Source organism: Lytechinus variegatus, chromosome 4 (genome assembly GCF_018143015.1).
Source record: "Lytechinus variegatus isolate NC3 chromosome 4, Lvar_3.0, whole genome shotgun sequence".
Lineage (NCBI taxonomy): Eukaryota > Metazoa > Echinodermata > Echinoidea > Temnopleuroida > Toxopneustidae > Lytechinus > Lytechinus variegatus.
Window position 1 is genome coordinate 56,374,949 of NC_054743.1, and position 18,054 is coordinate 56,393,002.

The 18,054-nt window shown below is 37.6% G+C and overlaps 1 protein-coding gene across 1 annotated transcript; it reads right to left on the minus strand.

Moving 5' to 3' along the window:
- Positions 1 to 275: 275 nt before the first annotated feature.
- LOC121413083 (hornerin-like) lies at positions 276 to 9,587 on the minus strand. Its single transcript, XM_041605847.1, has 5 exons — positions 9,522 to 9,587; positions 5,905 to 6,420; positions 5,418 to 5,840; positions 3,660 to 3,899; positions 276 to 2,677 (listed from the first exon to the last, which is right to left on the minus strand). The coding sequence occupies exons 1-5, from the start codon at positions 9,585 to 9,587 to the stop codon at positions 2,405 to 2,407; spliced, it is 1,518 nt and encodes a 505-aa protein (XP_041461781.1). The 3' UTR covers positions 276 to 2,404.
- Positions 9,588 to 18,054: the final 8,467 nt, after the last annotated feature.

Below are 18,054 nucleotides of genomic sequence, written 5' to 3' on the forward strand. Positions count from 1 at the left end.
ATAGCAATAGGTCGTTGCAAGAAACATTGCAAGCCAGGTTTTAGCAGCGCAAATTAAATTGGTGATGGATTTTGAACTCTGCTTTTGTGCAATGAAATCTTTTGTGCAATGAAGACGGTTCCCCCCCCCCCTTTTTGTGGTAGTTTTCGTTTTATTTTTATTAAAAAATAAAATTTTAATATTATTATCACAAACTTTGGTTGAATGAAATCAACCATTTGTAATTCCCACTTTAAATTTTTCATTTGATGTAGATAATACTCCTATCTCCCCCCCCATTTCACAGTATTGTAGGTTATCCTACTTTTCAAAGAACAACAATACCATTATTACATACATACATAGAGTACCAAAGACTCATGTCACCAATTTTCCTGTTTTGCATGTCAGCATTTTCGACACATTTTGGTATAGCATGATTAAAAAACCCCTCTAAGCCAAAGTTGGTGGAAATGGTTCATGGGGCCTTTAGATATGAGGTCTTATCTTCGAGCCCCATGAACTGATTCCCACCAAATCGGCTAATAGGAATTTTTTTACCATGCTCTACCAAAATATGGTATCGAATTCGATGAAAGCCAAGGTTTTCGTGACATCACTTGGGTACTCTATTTTATTGAAGAAAATAATTAGTATTGTCCACACAAGTTGCTCAAAATCAACTTTAGAACTGCTGTAACTTGCGACACATTACCTTTTTTTCACTCAATTAAGATGTAAATATCCCCCTCTGCCTTCTCTACATTTTCTTTTAAACTCTTTCCTTTTCTTGTAACCATGATATGCAAATTACCAGCAACCACACATCTCACACGTTTTATCAGGGAAGATCAACAAATATCTTTGGTTTGGTTTAATGAAGAATAACATATCAAATATAGCAAACATGCAAAAGTAAATATTACAGTTTTTATTTTCAAAAGTCCAAGGAATTTGTAGACCAGTGGGGTGTTTCACAAAGATCTTTTAAAAGTAAGATTTAGAGTTGCACTTACATTTCCAAATGCATGCATTATTAAGAATATCACATGGTCAAGTCATGTTATGTAAGATGACATGCACTACTGCATATCAATTAGATTGCGTGTCACACTCAACTCCTTGTGAAAATATACTCCAAAACATCTATTGGAAAATTAATTTGATCTTGTCGCTCTTATTTGAGGGGGGTATTTCAGTTGTTCAAAGTGCAGTATATTTTCTTATTTTGTGACAAGCTGGATATATAATCCTGTTTATTTCTGTTATTGTCAGTTTTATGTTGTCCCTGTCGTCACCAGCAATATTTTGAGAAGGAAAAAATTCTACGACCAAAAAATAATGTTCCTCTGTAGAATAGCTGTACAGTATATGTCCTATGATTATTTTACATGACATTGCAAAATCTTAAATATAAGCAGAAGCCAGTATTACACTGAACCCAAACCGTTCAACCATTTGAAGAACATAATTTTGTTCATGCTTTTATATGAGGCACCTGTGGTGTAACTTGCCTACATCGCCAAAAGGAAGTTGTATTTTTTTCTTTCAAAAGACATGATTTTATGATCATGGCATTCTTTATACATATAATCAAGGTATAAATAAATGTTTAGAATTAAAACTACATGAAAAAATAATGGTCTTCAGTTGCATATTGTATATACATTCATATAAGTCCTTTCACTGATACATTTTACAGTTTGTCTGTTTTCTCTCAATCAGAAATGGTTACCTTTTATCATTACAACTTTCATGCTTATACAATGTATGAGTACGTTTTCAACTAAGGTTGCATGTCAAAATAAGTTCGATCAATGAATGTAACTTTAATTGCATTGATCTACAGTTACAATGTATCTATATCTTGTCAGTTGCTATAATGTAATGACATGGCAATGTAATTAAGTAAGCTACTTCGAATATGGTTCATCTGATCAATATGTCGTAAGAATCAAACATATACCATGGAAAATGACATATAACATATGCACCTTATAATGTATAAAACAACTCATTTTTATCTTGTGGAAAGAAATGGTCAGCCTGGAAACTGGGCACTATGAGAAATTACTTTGTTTGTTACCTACAGTTGAAGTAGTTGCAAAAAAAAAAGTGATGTGTGTTGTCAGTGGTCCATGTTATATCACCCCTGATGCGTATGTAACTTGTCAAACAGAATAAATCGTAGTGATGTAATTTCTACTTGACTTTTTTTGTGTTTGATTTTTGTTATAATCCGACCCGGTGTTAAGGTGTACTTTGCCTTTTGATAACATTATAGAAATATTTCACTTCTTGTGTTTGAATAGAGCTTTAAAAGAGAATGAAAGTTAGCTAGTTTGAAAACAAACAAAACCTAAGACACTAATCAATAAGAGTGTATTGAACTACAGAAGTTGAACGGAAGATGAGGAAGACCAAGCTAAACAAATCTTCCTGGGATGAATCCAGTGTACTGATCATTAGGGGATGGGTATCTCTCATGAATCTTGTCCGAACAGCAGCTGGGGACAACTCTTCTATTACCCCTTCCCAATGTCCCATGCTGCCAAAAAATTACGGACCTATAGGCCGAGTGCCTCATGGATTTATTGGCCTGGCCTGGTTCCTCAGCTGCCACAAGAAGGTTGTAAGCATCGTTCCACATTGCCCTCTGAAGTGCCAGGTTTGCCTCATCTATTATGAGAGCAAAGGTCTGAAAAGAAAGAAATAACAAGAAATATAATATTTTATAAAATTATTTTATTTGTTACAAAAATTCTTATAAAAAGACAAGGACAATCACACCACATAACCATTATACATATAAAACACTTATCTTGAATGTAATACAGAAGGTGTAAATCTAATTCTCAGCCATGAGTTATGCTATTGAAAATCATTACATCATGCTAACAAATTTTTGAATAATCTTTCCAAAAAAAAGACAATTTAGATCTTGATATGATACAAATGTAAGAAAGAATTTAAATTGTGTAAAAGAAGAGAAAAAAACACCAAGGTTTTGTTGGATGTTGGGCAAAGTCACACAAGGACTAAGAAAAGGATGTTTGATTCATAGTGGGATAAAAGCAATTATATGACACCAAGATATTCCTTGTCACTTGATTGGTTGTTCAATATCAATCATTCAGCCCATTTTACAATGACGTCATCAACCGTGCAATTTTGGATCCATACAAGTTTGTCCATTGCACGCCACTGAGCCACCCATGCATAAGTGTTTATGTGATAGTCAACAGACCGAGCTCGCACAGCATAACCTTATTTTGCACATTTTGCATCAAAAGTCATAAGTAACATGAAAAAAAAAATCTATTTTAGGTGTCATATAAACCAAATAATGAATGTTCTTTTCATTCGTGCAATAGACAGAACACTTCATATGGTGAAGATGAAATGAATGAACCACTCAATTCGGCTTCGCCTCGTTGAATGGATCATTTCATCTTTCACCTAAAGTATTCTGCCCATTGCACTCATAAATCTTCATTATTTGTGTACTATGTACATCTCAAAATGTGCATTTGGTTTAACAACTGAGAATACTTGCATATACAAATTTGAGGAATTGTGGTCTTTCAAATCCCTTGTGCAGGACATGAATTTATTTTGGTTTTGTTTGCTTAAAACATTCCCATCCTAATATGATTCTCCATCAAGTGAATTTGACTTACACCATGTCTTGTGAGGCACTCATTAGGTGTGTATCCGCAACACACATTCTCCCGATCTGTAGGCTTCACTGTGCAATTGTTGCAAACACACCATGATGGGATGTCTCGTTGTGTTTCACCAGGGGATGGGGGTGTTGCCTGGCCCTGGTTCATTAAATCTATGATAAGCCCTGGCTCCCTCTCCACTTGCCTTATGACAAGGTCCTCCAATTGTTCCCTCGTCATATCTCTTACTTTCACCTAAAAAAAGCAGAATGAAAGGGAAATTAATGTGGTATAAGTCTGCATGACCCCAATTGAATATTTTTTTTTCATTTGAAAAAATAAATATTTTCAACCAGTACATCCATCACTGAAAATTCATTTATGCAAGTATCATGTCAAGTTTGTATGGGCCTAGATGTTTTTTTTATATTTGTAGAAGAGTGAAAGTCTAGGCAGGAGAACTAAGAAATTGGTTAGGACATGTAAGACATGTTGAAAATGGATAGCAAAAGGGGACGGTATCTAAGCCAAAATTGATTTTATAAGCTCAAGTGGTCTCTAAAGCATATGCTCTGTCCTTAGAATTTGAAGAAAATATGAAAAAAATGAAATCATTCTTTAAGGTTAAGTCCACCTCAGAAAAAATCTGATTAGAATTAATGGAGAAAAACCAGACAAGCACAATGCTGGAAATTTCATCAAAATCGGATGTAAAATAAGGAAGTTATGACATTTCAAAGCTTTGCTTATTTTTATCAAAATATGAACTAACCAGTTACATCCACATGAGAGAGTTGATGATGTCACTCACTCATTCTTTCTTTTGTTTTTTATTGTTTGAATTATGCACTACTTCAATTTTTACAAATTTGACGATAAGAACCTCCTTGCCTGAAGCATGTAATGTTAAAATAATGAAATTGCCTGTGTTTAGGAAGGAATGAAACTTCATTTCACATGACAATGACAAGAAAATTAAAATATTTCATATTTCATAAACTAAAATACGAAAGAAGTAGTGAGTGATGTCATTAGTTCTTCATTTGCACTCCGACCGAGATGTGCATATAACTGTTTTGTGAAATGAAGCGAAACTTTAAAATGCAATAACTTTCTTATTTTACATCCGATTTTTATGAAATTTTCAGTGTTAATGCTTGCTAAAATTTTCTTATATTCTCAAATCAAGTTTTTGTTGGGGTGGACTTGTCCTTTAATGAATATCAACATCATTGCTTACACAGACTAGGTAAAAACTGTTTTTATCAAAATTCCTGTCCAGGAATACTTTAATTGCTCTTATTGAGGGTCTGCATCTATATCTATAAATACAGATGCAGAAGATTATGTCTCACGGCGTTTCTATTAAGTCCTCTTTTGTTTCTACATTATGACACTGACGCATAACTATATATATATAAATATATAAGTATATACATACATATGTATATTTTTTTTCTCCCCCTAACTGACATATTTGGGGGGATATAAAAAACAAACACATGATTGGAAAAACTGGCATTAGACCAAATGAAAATAAACTGAAATGTTCCCCCCCCCTTACTTTCCCTGCAAAAACATGTTTTTACCTTTTTGGGGCTTCTTTTCACAACTTTCCACTTCAATCTGCAATATCTTGGAGAAGCAACAAGTAAGGATTGATGACTCCTTTTTGGAGTTATGAATTATTATGACCCATTTCATTTTACAAAAAAAAAGAGAACTGAGGTGTATAGAACTACTATACATGTCGAATTACGGTGTGTAACAAACCTTCAATCTCTCACGACGATCTTGACGCAGACCTTCAATTCGAGCAACCTCGGCATCATGTCCTCCTCCTCCTCCACGTCGACCTCTGCCTCGTCCACGGCCACTGCCTCGTCCTCGGCCACTGCCCTGTCCTCTGCCTTCACGTTCAATGGGGCCTTCTCCACCATCTCCTTGGTTGCTGCTGCCTCCTTCTACACTATCTTCTGCATAGGCACTACCCATTCCTCCAAGTCCTTGTCCAGTTCTAGAACCTCTGCCTCTACGCCCAACTTGAGACACTCTGCCTCTCCTTCCTCTCATCCCTCTTGTTTCCTCCTCCAATATGTTCTTTGCTGGTTCCTGCACCTCTTCCTCTGCCCATGGATTCTGTTCCAACCTGTCCTTCTTTGCTGGTTCCTGCACCTCTTCCTCTGCCCATGGATTCTGTTCCAACCTGTCCTTTGCTGGTTCCTGCACCTCTTCCTCTGCCCATGGATTCTATTCCAACCTGTCCTTTGCTGGTTCCTGCACCTCTTCCTCTGGCCATGGATTCTGTTCCAACCTGTCCTTCTTTGCTGGTTCCTGCACCTCTTCCTCTGGCCATGGATTCTTTTCCAACCTGTCCTTCTTTGCTATTTCCTGCACCTCTTCCTCTGGCCATGGATTCTCTTCCAACCTGTCCTTTTTTGCTGGTTTCTGCACCTCTTCCTCTGCCCATGGATTCTCTACCAACCTGTCCTTCTTTGCTGGTTCCTGCACCTCTTCCTCTGCCAGTGCCTGTTACAATGCTTACTCTTTTTCCTACCCATCCTTTGCTGCCTCCTTCTCTGGGTCTTCCTTTTCCTCTGCCTCCTTGACTACCTCTGGATGATTTACCAGTACCTTCTCCAACATGACCTTCGCTGCTTTCTCCATGGCCTTGTTCTTTGTCCCTCCTTACTCGCCTACCTGCTTGCAGTCTGTGGGTACCTCCTTCCTCTCCTATATTTTCATGTGATTCGGCTGGGTCTGATACATCACTGAGCTGTAAAACGACAAACCAAAGATGTGATTACACATCAGCTATATATATACATAGATAATCTTTGCCAAAACAGGCATTGAAATACAATGGTTTACACGGTATTGCTTGACCAAAAATCCCCCCCCCCCTTCAAATTGGTCAATTCTACCCCAGCAAAATATTGATTTGAATCAACAGGAACAAATGAAACAAGCATAATGCGGAAATTTTCTTTGAAATTTGATATGAAATAAGTTATGACAATGTGAAGTTCCACTTATTTATATAAAAAAACACACTTATATGCACAACTAAGTGATATGCAAATGAGAGTTGGTGATGTCCCTCACTATTTCTTTGGGATTTTATCATTTGAATTATTCAAAAGTTCAATTTTTTAAGATTAGACAATAATGACCAATTTGACTAGAACAGAAAGTGTTGTTTCACATGTTCAGGGAGCAATACAAACTTTCTTCATATGACAACTAGGCAATAATGAAGTACAAAATACATGTAAATATAGATGTCTTTAGTCCTCTCATTTGGATCTTGACAAGGATGTGCATATCTGTTGTGTACATTTAAGTCAAACTCTATAATGTTGGTTCTTTTCTTTAACGTCTAATTCTGATGAAATTTTCAGTGTTATGTGAGTTGAATTTTTCTCTTCATTTACTGAATTCAATTAATCAACTTTTGGTTGGGGCGGACTTGTCCGTGAATCAAAACCTAACAATTCCTGCACAAATTCTATAGAAATTGCAGAATTCAGAAGTCATAAAGAGTGAATTTAAGAACCACTGGGGATCCTTTCCAATCCTTTCTTGTGGTCAATGATAATCATGGATAACCAGTCATTCTTAAAGTCACTCTTCACGAACAAACAACTTTAAAGTACCCACGGTTGTAGACTAAAGATTTTGTATGGTGTTTCTAGGGGCTTGAAATGTTTTCAGCATACTGCATTGGTTTATATAATACAATGTATATAACCTATCGTGGGCAGCATTATGCGTAGGATACTAATTTTGATGTGACCAAGTAGCTAGTCCCCCCCCCCCACCATTCCTCCCACCCTCAAAAAATTATTGTTTTATCAAATACTAGTATTAAACCAATCATCTCCCTGCATAACATCCATCAGGTGATGATGGGTGTTTTAATTGAGAATAAGAATGTTACAACACATTTTGGTAAATTACCAAAATATGCCATTTACACAAACGTTATGTAACTATTGCACGGCACAATTTGGTAACTGCAAAAAGTGCTGATAGTGCACCTATGCCTGAAGGCTTTTTATGATACTAGTACCAAATTGTGGAGGATGTGCCAGCTTTGTGACATAATATCAATAATTATGGTATCAGGTTTGAGGCCTTCCCCTTCCCCCAAAACAAAGAATAATAGTAAAATAATGACTGTTTCGAAGCATCAGTCGCTGTGTTGTAACGGTAATGACATTAAATGAAAGAATTAATGTCATCACATTATGTTTCTCACCGAGATCATTGCTGTTAACCCCATGAGTATTTTTTTTTATTGAGAATGAAACTTTGATTCGGCAGGGGAAGTATTTATCTGTCTTTGAGTGGGGGGGGGGGGGTGGTAGTCGCCTCTACATCTTACGCCATTTTGTCAATTGATCATGTAGTCTAATGCCTTTTGGTCAAATATCATTTTTGTTGAATAGTAGGCACACTCTTTAACCGGTTGGTCTAAGAGAGCAACTTCGTCCAAGAGCCATTTCGCCTATATGCCACTTTGTTCAATGGATATTTTGTCCAATAGCCAGTACAGGTACCCACTTGATCCAATTGACAGTTTCTCCAACATCCATTTGGTCCAATTCTCACTTGGTATAAAAACGTTAATGGGGTAGTTGCAGCAAGTGTGAATCAAGTTCGACCAAATGGACATTGGACTAAATAAGGATATTGGACGAAATGGTTATTGAACGATTCAAATGAAATTGGATCAAAGGTCCAAGTCCAAGGTTTTTGATATTTTATTGTTATGTCACAGCTCCATCGGATGTCGGTTTTACCTTTACAGCTAACACACCATTTGGTTTAATACGGCCCAAGCTTCCACACCTTTCGCAAATCGGACTCTAAACACGTAGTGTTGGGGCAAAAATGACATCCTTATAAAACATTTTCATTTTGTTTTATCATCCCCACAAATTTGACCCTAAACTTGTAACTACCGAAATAGATACCCTTTTTCCATTATTTTTGTGTTTTTGACACCCTTTTCACATTATGTACGGAACGTGCCCGTCTTGGAAAAAGACATCCTTTTTACGTTTTTTTCCGGTCGCGCATGGTATCCACTCGTCAATGTAAGTGGCCCCCCAAAAAATTTCAGACCCATCTCATTTCAAAGAGCTAATGCTGGTATTCTTTTTCTGTCATTTTTTTCTTCAACGAGTCGACTGTGTGCGCTGGGAGATCTAATTATATGGCGATGATTTTTGGCACTAGTATTCAATCTGTCGGCACTAGTATTCAACCTAGCGATGAAAGATGACCTGGTCTCTCAATCTGCCCCTGTCCCATCCGACTATGGACTAGACCATAGAGATGAGACCAAACAGGGAAGTAATCAAAGCCAGAGGCTGACATACATGTAGATCTAGATCTAATTTAGCAATCTAAACCATTTTAAGATTCGCTATCTATCCTCACTAATGGTAGGTTGAATATCCCTAGTGCCAAATTATGCCGAGTTGATCTAGTGGCCATAGTCACTACACTAATGGCAGTGCCATGGCAATATAGATAGGGACTAGGTACTATTAGCCAAGGCTAGATCTGAGTAAATCCTACTTCTTAGACCTAGCCTAGGCTACGGAATGTTTTTTTTTCAATATGACATTTCGATGACGACCTATATCATTCTCATGGCCCAGCCACAAATGAATAAGTTTTACATGTTTATTATCACGGAGCTGTGACTCTTGTGAGGTTACATCACACTTGACTAAGCCAGTAGTAGCAATCGTCCGATCCACAGACCCTCCCGCCCGTACCATGCGTACCGGTACGGTACCGGTATTGAGACGGACAGCCATGCAGTCATCAGAACCCATCAGAATAAAACAAAAAAAAACTTACCTCTTCCTCTTCAACATACGCATATCGCTGGTATACATCTTCAATGTCTGAAAATGACGAATCCATTATGATATGACTTCTATTTTAGACCTAGATCTATCTAACTTGTGTAGAGATATCAATTGCCTGTTGAGGCGAATCATCTGATGAAAAGATCTAAACTTTTACACAGCTGGATTGAAACCACCATCTGTATGTGTACGAGCTGTTGATTTGTGCAAAGTACGTGAGTATAGTCTACACATATAGACCGAATAGTGCGAGTATTGATGCACGTTTGGGAATTTTTGAAGCAGATGATATCATGATGATATGAGCAGAGAAAATTGAGGGATGGGGCAGTCATGTCGTACTCGGCAAGATTTCAAAAAAGGAGGAAAAACAGTGACAAAATAGCTATAAATTTTGCAGCCCTGCAAGGAAACTTGCATCTCGATTTTTAATGAGAAGTTCAGTATTGCTCAGCAGTAAAAAGTCTGATTTTTATCTGGGGATGGGGATATACAAGACCGAACTCTATGCTATAGACCCAGAGTTATTAATTCTTTTTTATTCGCTTCTTTAAAAAGCACAGTCACATGCAATCATGAAAATATACACAAGGTTCAAATAATAACATGAGTACAGGCAAGATACAATGTGTATTTGGGTCTCATTCCTAAGACGGTATTTACAATCAACACGTGGGGAATCGGGGAAGCAAGGTACGTGAAGAAGACTACGCAAACTTGGAGAAGCAAAAGTCCGAGAATTAGAAGAGAACAGACCAATGTAATGTGTAAGCATGAAGCTATTTATAGCCCCATGGTGTATGATCTGTGTATCAATTTCGAGATCAATTCGCTCACACACACTCATGCGAGCTCATGAGCCGGAAAGTTGGGGGCGGCAGAAGAGAGTGTTGTGGCCTTATTACCAATGGACAGATCATAAAGCTGTCGTATGGACGGATAGAGCAATCTCCTTGGATGGAAAAATGACTCAAGATCGAGTGAAGAGAATGAATGATGGATTGATAGCTGGGTATGGGTGTATGGTATCATCCGCCCAATCATCCGATGGACACTGATAACCCCCACTCCCCAGGATGGACGGATTGAATGGATGAACTAATGGATACAAATGATAAAATGATGAGAAAAAATGGGATGGTGGCTGGACAGATCAACTAGTCATGTAGACAAAATAGCAGAAAATACGCATTTGCTGTATGTTTATTTGAGAACAAACATGTAAATGACTGTTGGTACGTGCTTATTGGCGGTTAAATGACAAATAGGCCTACACGGCTCACATTTTGTTTTGGGGCATTTCATTTATTAAAAAGGAGAGGAACCACTTGCTACGGTCATCGCCAAATGGATTATCTGCCTCTTTACAAAGTGAAATACTAGTACATGTATGAGTTTCAGCACGGTTAGGTATAGGCCCCTAAATGGGTTTTGGGATGAGTTTACCCCCGGCCGCGTCTGCGTGCGTGCGTACATGATATGATCTTGGTAGGCAGCTGCATGCATATTGGCGCTGCTATGCTAGCTGGCCTTCAGGGTTTTTTTCATAGTCTTACGACCAGAAGTAGGCTTATAGCTACCGTTTCGTGTTGTACCAGTGGTATGGGCAATAGGTACAGCAATATGGGTCGCGGAACGGTTTTCAAAGTGGGGGGGGGGGGCTGGCTGACCATCCAAAATATCACAATCCTAAGGTCATTTTTACGTTTTTTGTACACTGTTTTGAAAATAAGTGAGGGGCCGGGGGCTGAATTGCCCCGCTTCCGCGGCCCCTGAGAATGGGTTTTAGGGGACTGAATTAGTTGCACCACACAAAGTGGTCGCTAAAGCTACTTCCACATGCTCGTCCCAGCCTCTGGAAAAATAAAAAAATAAAAATAAAAACGGGGAAAAGGGGGATATAAAAAGAAACAAAATGGTGAAAGGGGAAGGGAAAAGAAAAGGAAAGGAGGAAAAGGGAAGGACAAGCCGAGAAAAAATGAAAAGAAAACGAAGTTTCTTTCGTTTCGGAAAAGTGAAAGACGAACATTCGAGAAAGAACAATTCATTCAGAAATAGGACTAGGCCTATATTTGATGCAATAGCAAACATATAGCGGGAAATGAAGGTCTGAATACATTGGAAATCAAAGAAAAACTTAAAGGACAAGAAAAAAGAGATAGTTTTACTGGGAGTGAATCCTCACTGAGAGGTAATTCGATATGTAGAAGTATATGAATGCACAAGGGGCAATAACTTACAAGTGATATTTCTTTGAATCTAAGCATATACCAAAAAAAAATCACATTTCTCTTTTGGATTCTTCCTTTTTTTTTCTTTTCTCAAGGGCCGCGAAACGATTTGGAAAGTGTGTGGGGTGGGGGCTGCCCATGCAAATAATCATAATAATGGTAACTATTACAATTTTTTGCAGTGCGTGGACCAAAGCCCCTCCCCCCTTTCCGTGGCCCCTGTAATACTTTAATTATTTGAAACATTACATTTTTCTTACGCCTTTAATTTATAAGTTTCCTTGTAGTCCTTCTCCCCTTTTTTGGCTGATATGTTTCAAGCATTTGTTTGCTTTTAGAGTTTTACTTTGCATTTTCTGCATTGTTCATGTTAGTTATATGCTATTACAATCTTTATGTCTTAGTCCTATCTTTATACAGTTAAAACATTGTCACTTGTATTTCAGGCCGTATTATGATTATGCTACATGCACATGCATTGTAAATTCATTTTGTTTATTCAATCAATAAATCGAAAAAAACTTCCCGGCAAAAAAGAGTTAGAGAACAATATTGAAATAAAAGAAAGTCCCTTTGAAAATGTGAACATGAGAACTATATACACACAACCGGATATGGATTGTGTAGCAACGAAAATACAAAAAGGTAAAAACAATACTGAAATAATAATGAACTCATTAATTCTAAATTGACAATGATGTGAATGGAGTTTCAATTTCAACCAACATGACCAAAGGCGTAAAATGGGCAAAAATTGAGTTGGACAGAATGGCGTATCGGGCAAATGTTTTGACATTCCTCATAAAAAACACTGATTGTGATAGATTTTGACCTATTATTGACATGATATTGTATTTCCTCTTGTCTCTCAGTTCTTTCCTTTTCTCTTCTGTTTTCTTCATGGTGATTTTTTTTTGGATGGGCCGGGGGAGGTGTCCATGCCCCCCAATTTCCTCACCCCATCTGTAATTCAGCAATTTCAACAGAATAAACTTGAAACAAAATATCTACATGGTAGAAAAAATGATAGTCATGATAGTTCATATCATTGATAAAATAAAGACGAAATACCATGTGTGTCGAGCGGAAACAATGATGGAACGTTTTGTTATTTGACTCAGATGTAGGCTTCGATCCCGGGAATGGGTGGGATACCCCCCAATATAATAATAATTATAACGATGGTGATATTAATAACAATAATAATAATGTACGTAATTACCATGATGATGGAAGTGATGGATATCGGATTACGCATAATGACCATTTAAATTGTTTTTCTTATTATTTTTCTCGAAAGCAATGTTTCTTCCAATATATTGCTATTGAATGAAAACATTCCTTTGGGGAAGTGATACTAACTGTGAAAAAAAATCCAAGATGAAATGAAAGGATGTCCTCATGTTTATATTTTTATACATGATATTATCATTTTGAGATTTACACCTCCACGCAACTAAGCACATTGCATGGCCTGCTTTTTGTGTTCCGTTTATTTACCACCCTTTTAAATTTTCTCGAAGTTTCCTTTATTCAGGTTCATGTTGTAAAAGGGTGGAGAATATAAAAAAGAAATGAGAAGTGAAATCTAAAAGAGTGCATGAAAGGTTTTTTTTTCATCCATGAAAACCGATGACAGTTCATGAAGGGCCGTCGCGCTCGACGTATCATCCATTATACATGTCCGTGAAAATGAAATGCTCGGGTTTGTATAAAAAATATGCGCTGTCATTGATTACTCATCGACATACATAGATTGCTATTTATTTACATGAACGTATCTACAATTTTCATGTCAGACTGAATAGCGCTTCGCGCTCGCATTAGTTGAAGAGTTTAGTTGCAAAAGGGATTAGGTCCACTTTTTACCATTCCGAGAAAAACCATGGTTTTTATTCTCACTTACTGCAATACTCTTGTGAGGATGTACTACCCTATCATGTGAACATAAAATTCGGTATGTGAAATAAATCTACCTGTCTTCAATTTTTTTTCTACATATACTTTTAAAAATTGTCATTGTTGACCTAACCCTTTTGCAACTAAACTGGAATGAATCCAATCTATTATGATAAAAATGGTGATTTATTTTTGCCACTTTTATTCACGTTTTCATGTGATTCGAATTTCAAATTTTCGTTGTTTTCACCAGAAAGACTAAAATTTTAGAGGATTTGAGACAGAAAAAAAATAATGGGCAATGGACCTAACCGCTTTTGGCTCTTCAGAATACTTTGTTTGCAAAAGGGGTTAGGTTCACTCCAAGAAAATATCTTTTTATTCTCCCATACTGCAGTATTTTTATGTCACGGTGAAATTTGATGTATGTGATACCCTACCATGAGAACATAAAATTGGATACAAAAGAAATCCACCTGTCTTCATATCTTTTTAAAAATTCTGTGTGGACCTAACCCTTTGGAACTAAATTGAAATGGACCTAACCCCTTTAAAAAAAGAGCGATTTTTCGTTGCCATCACTTTTTAATGGGAATTTCAACTATTCTTTGGAATCGGAGCTACTAAAAATCTATACATTGAGACCAATAATTCAAATTTGATGAAAAATGGACCTAACCCTTTGGTGGGTTCTTCATTGATTGAGCATGATACTCTTCCTAATACTATGGTTATAAATATTTGCTAGAATGTCCCTGTTATGTCTAAATCTTTAACAAATGTCAGTTTGGTGTTCGGAGCAATATTCGAAATGTTTTGTTCTTGGTCTGCACGGATATTGACGATAGAAGTGTGAGCAAAGATGAGGGACACTGAAGCCTAATGACTCATATCTGTCGGCAACCAAATTACCTCGCCCCCCCCCCCTCCGCCACACCCTGTCCCCTCCCGGAGACGCGCGGCGAGAATAAGCATGCACCGGCCTACTAAAAAATTGGACTATTGTCAGTTTTTTTTCACGCGCCCGTGGGCCTAAATTTAGTTTACTCGAGTATACTCGCCCCCCCCCCCCCCCTATACATGGGCACACAGATGGGGCTCAGACCCACGGTCCCCTCTAAAAGCTTTACCTCCAAGAAAGAAGGATGGGGGCACGCAGTATATAATGCATAGTGAGTGTATGTGCCGCGGATTTTTACACTCAAATTTCATTTCCATTTAAGGCATAGCATGTTTATGTTATTGAGAAATAGAACAAAGAAAGTCGCTCCAAAGCATAGCATTTCTTCCTATTAAGAACAAAAAATAAAGAAATCCGCTCGAAAGCTTCAAATATTTTTCGTACGCCGTTCCGGTCGCATTGATCTGCTACGTATAAAAGATGCAATTTTGGTGCCTTTTTTGTTTCATTTTCCTAGTCAAAAAACTTGGGTGATCCACTTTCCTAAAATTTAGGTTGCTTTTTCTCTTTTTTTTTTGGGGGGGGGGGCTTGTCAAATCTTAACTGTGTCCATCCCAAACTTTCAGGTGGACCTTCCCTATATTTTTTTGCTTCCGCGCCAATGATACGCACTCACACGCTGGCGATCAAGGACCCCCATTTTCACAAACATTTGTAGTTCCAAAAGCCCGTTCCGAGGACTCTCTTTACAATAAGCCCCCTAGCTCCAAGCCCCCCCTTTTTTTTAGTCTCGCCCGCGGCACACGTACCCCTACCACTGTTTGGTCGAGTGCCCCCCCCCCCCCCGGGGGGGAGAAAATAAAGACAGGGGAAGAAAAAAGGTGAATTATCATGAATATACTTAAAAAAAAACATTTGTGCTCGCCCGCGAGCAGATTTTTCAAGTATTTAAATCAAAGCCATACACCACATTGGAACGAAATAAAATCCCCAATAGATAACAATATTCGCGAAGTTCTTCGACCCAAGCACGTAAACAGCTTGACATTTCATTGATTGACTCGTAACCTATATTTTATAGCTGGCCTCAAAATAAAAGAAAGGGTATAGTATATATATATAAAAAAAATAGAACACGCGGTATTGTAGGTGGAGGCTGTAATTTACTGATAAATGAAGTCTAAATAGGACGCACAATTATTATTTTTCCTTCTTTTTTTCAAGAGTATCATAAACAAAGACATCATACAACACGTGATATGAATCATAATGAGCAAATAAAAAAACGTGATAACAGTGCAATGAAAGGAATTAGAAAAGGAAGTTGTGTATAATAAAATGTAACTAAACATGACGAAAGAAAGAATAAAGAAAGAAGGAAGGAAGGAAAGAAGAAAGAAAGAAAGAAAAAAGAAAAAAAAAACGAATAGCCATTTCCTTCCCTCTCATAAGCACCCTTACACGCCCCCCGTCCAGCTTCCCTACCTTCCATACACCGAGGAAGTAATAAAGAGAGAAAGGAAATGTGAGAGAAAGGAAAAACGTACACACACACAAACCCAAATCACCGCGATTTGAAAGAAGTGGGGGTAGCCGGGCTGTACATACATAACGTCATTGTGGTGATGGTCACTGCACGAAGCACGTTTGACCAAGGATTTGACGTGTCCACGGTATCTGACTCTTTGAAAGTGAGCATTTATACAGGGGCCTGCACGGCCAAGGCATCTTCCATAATTATACACGCTTTCTAGGAAATAGAAGGAAATACAGGAGCAACCCTGATTTCAGTCTGCGCGGTCAACGTGCAGCAAAGCGGGACCTTCCCGTGGTACATGTGAACGGTGTTGACAATTGTGATCACGGTCGATCGTACGTTTCAAAGTAAATGTTGTGCACACGGCACGAATCTGGGCGGTGTTGTCTTGCACTGATCGGAAGTTATCGAAGTCATTTGGTCTCAAGGTGGCGCTCTTCATATTTCCTTCCTTCGATTAACCATACTTCCAAATAAAGCAGACAATTCGGGACTTCCCATCTATTTTATTTTTTAGAAAAACAGTACATTCTGGCCAATCTGGGCATTGTAAGGAATCACAACTTGTATATCAATAATGTGGAAAGCAAATCGCGAAATATATTTTAAAAATTTGAATTCAACCAATGTCACAATCCAGGGGATCAAGTGTGTTGGAAGCGTGTGAGCAACCTCTAGATAATAGGATTTGTATTGGAGGGGATGTCATTTTTAATAACAGCTTCTGCTGGTAATAAAAATAAAAATAATACTAATAATGATCCTTGTGAGATGTTGAAAGCGCGAATCGCAAGCTGAAACTAGTAGACATTTCATGTAACAAGACGTGAAGTGAGCATTCGGAGCATTTTTTGTAATCGTGAGAAAGATGTGTATCTTTCTAAAGAATTAATGCGAGGGCGAGTTGTAATTTGTTTATATACTGACCTGGGGCCCGTTGCATGAAACTTTTTACCTGAGAAAACTCAGGTTGTTTTTACAGGAGTTTTTGCCCTGTGCTAAAGTAATTGGCAGAAATCAGACTAACCTTAGTTTTCAGTTTTTACCGGAGTTTTCTCAGGTAAAAAGTTTTATGCAACAGGCTTCAGAAAGTAATCTTTTAAGGACTGCATTTAGTGACTCATGAATAGAATATATATCTCACGAACTAAATAATGAGAGCGCAAACCGCAAGCTTAAAATTTGTGATATTCCAACCTGAAAACTGGACATTTCATACTTATTTTTTGTAACCAGGAATAGAATGAGTTCCTCAATAAACAATACTTGATGCGAGCGAGAAACGTGAGCCAAATTTTTCCGATTTTCCAACCTGAAAACTGGACATTCTATAGCATTCTTGTAAAAAAAATAATAATAGCTGGGAGAATAGTTTTCAGAACTGAAGTGGCTTCCCTTGGTAAATGATATCTTTATCAATATCATCATTCTAGGCCCACATGAAATTTCCAAAAGTTTGAGCACGTGATTTGCTCGCAACATCTCACAAGGATGCCCTTTTCACAGTATTGACCAAAAAGGTGAATTTTAAATCTTCAGATTTGACTTTTCCCCCCAAACCGCTTGCTCTCTACGCTCGCAGAAATGAAACGTAAATATATAACTTTAGCATGTTTAGTGATCACTTAAAAAATTGTGCTCAATTTAGTTACTACAAAAACACACAACCTCTTTACACAGATGATAATGTAATGGTTAAAATATCCGTTTGCACCAAATTGCCCCTATTGGCCCCCTTTTTTTTACTTTGCCCCCCCCCCAAAAAAAAAATACGTTCCGCCGCCATTGGCTATAACACGATCGTCTTCATGGCTAACTGTAAAAAGTTCTTAAAATGTCCCCTTTAGATCAGATCAGAGCTTATATATTTAAAAATTCTGTTCGCGCTTCTTGCTAGCAGTTATTATCTAAATTTAGTTACATAGGCATCTCGCTTTGAAGATCACAAACATAT

Excerpts from the sequence above, each read along its gene's own strand:
- LOC121413083 (XM_041605847.1), bottom strand. The coding sequence starts at position 9,587 with ATGGATTCGTCATTTTCAGACATTGAAGATGTATACCAGCGATATGCG. Across the intron at positions 5,841-5,904 it reads CAGGAACCAGCAAAGGACAG|AATCCATGGGCAGAGGAAGA; the intron begins GTTGGAATAGAA and ends AGGTTGGAACAG. Across the intron at positions 2,678-3,659 it reads AGTGCCTCACAAGACATGGT|ACCTTTGCTCTCATAATAGA; the intron begins GTAAGTCAAATT and ends CTTTCTTTTCAG.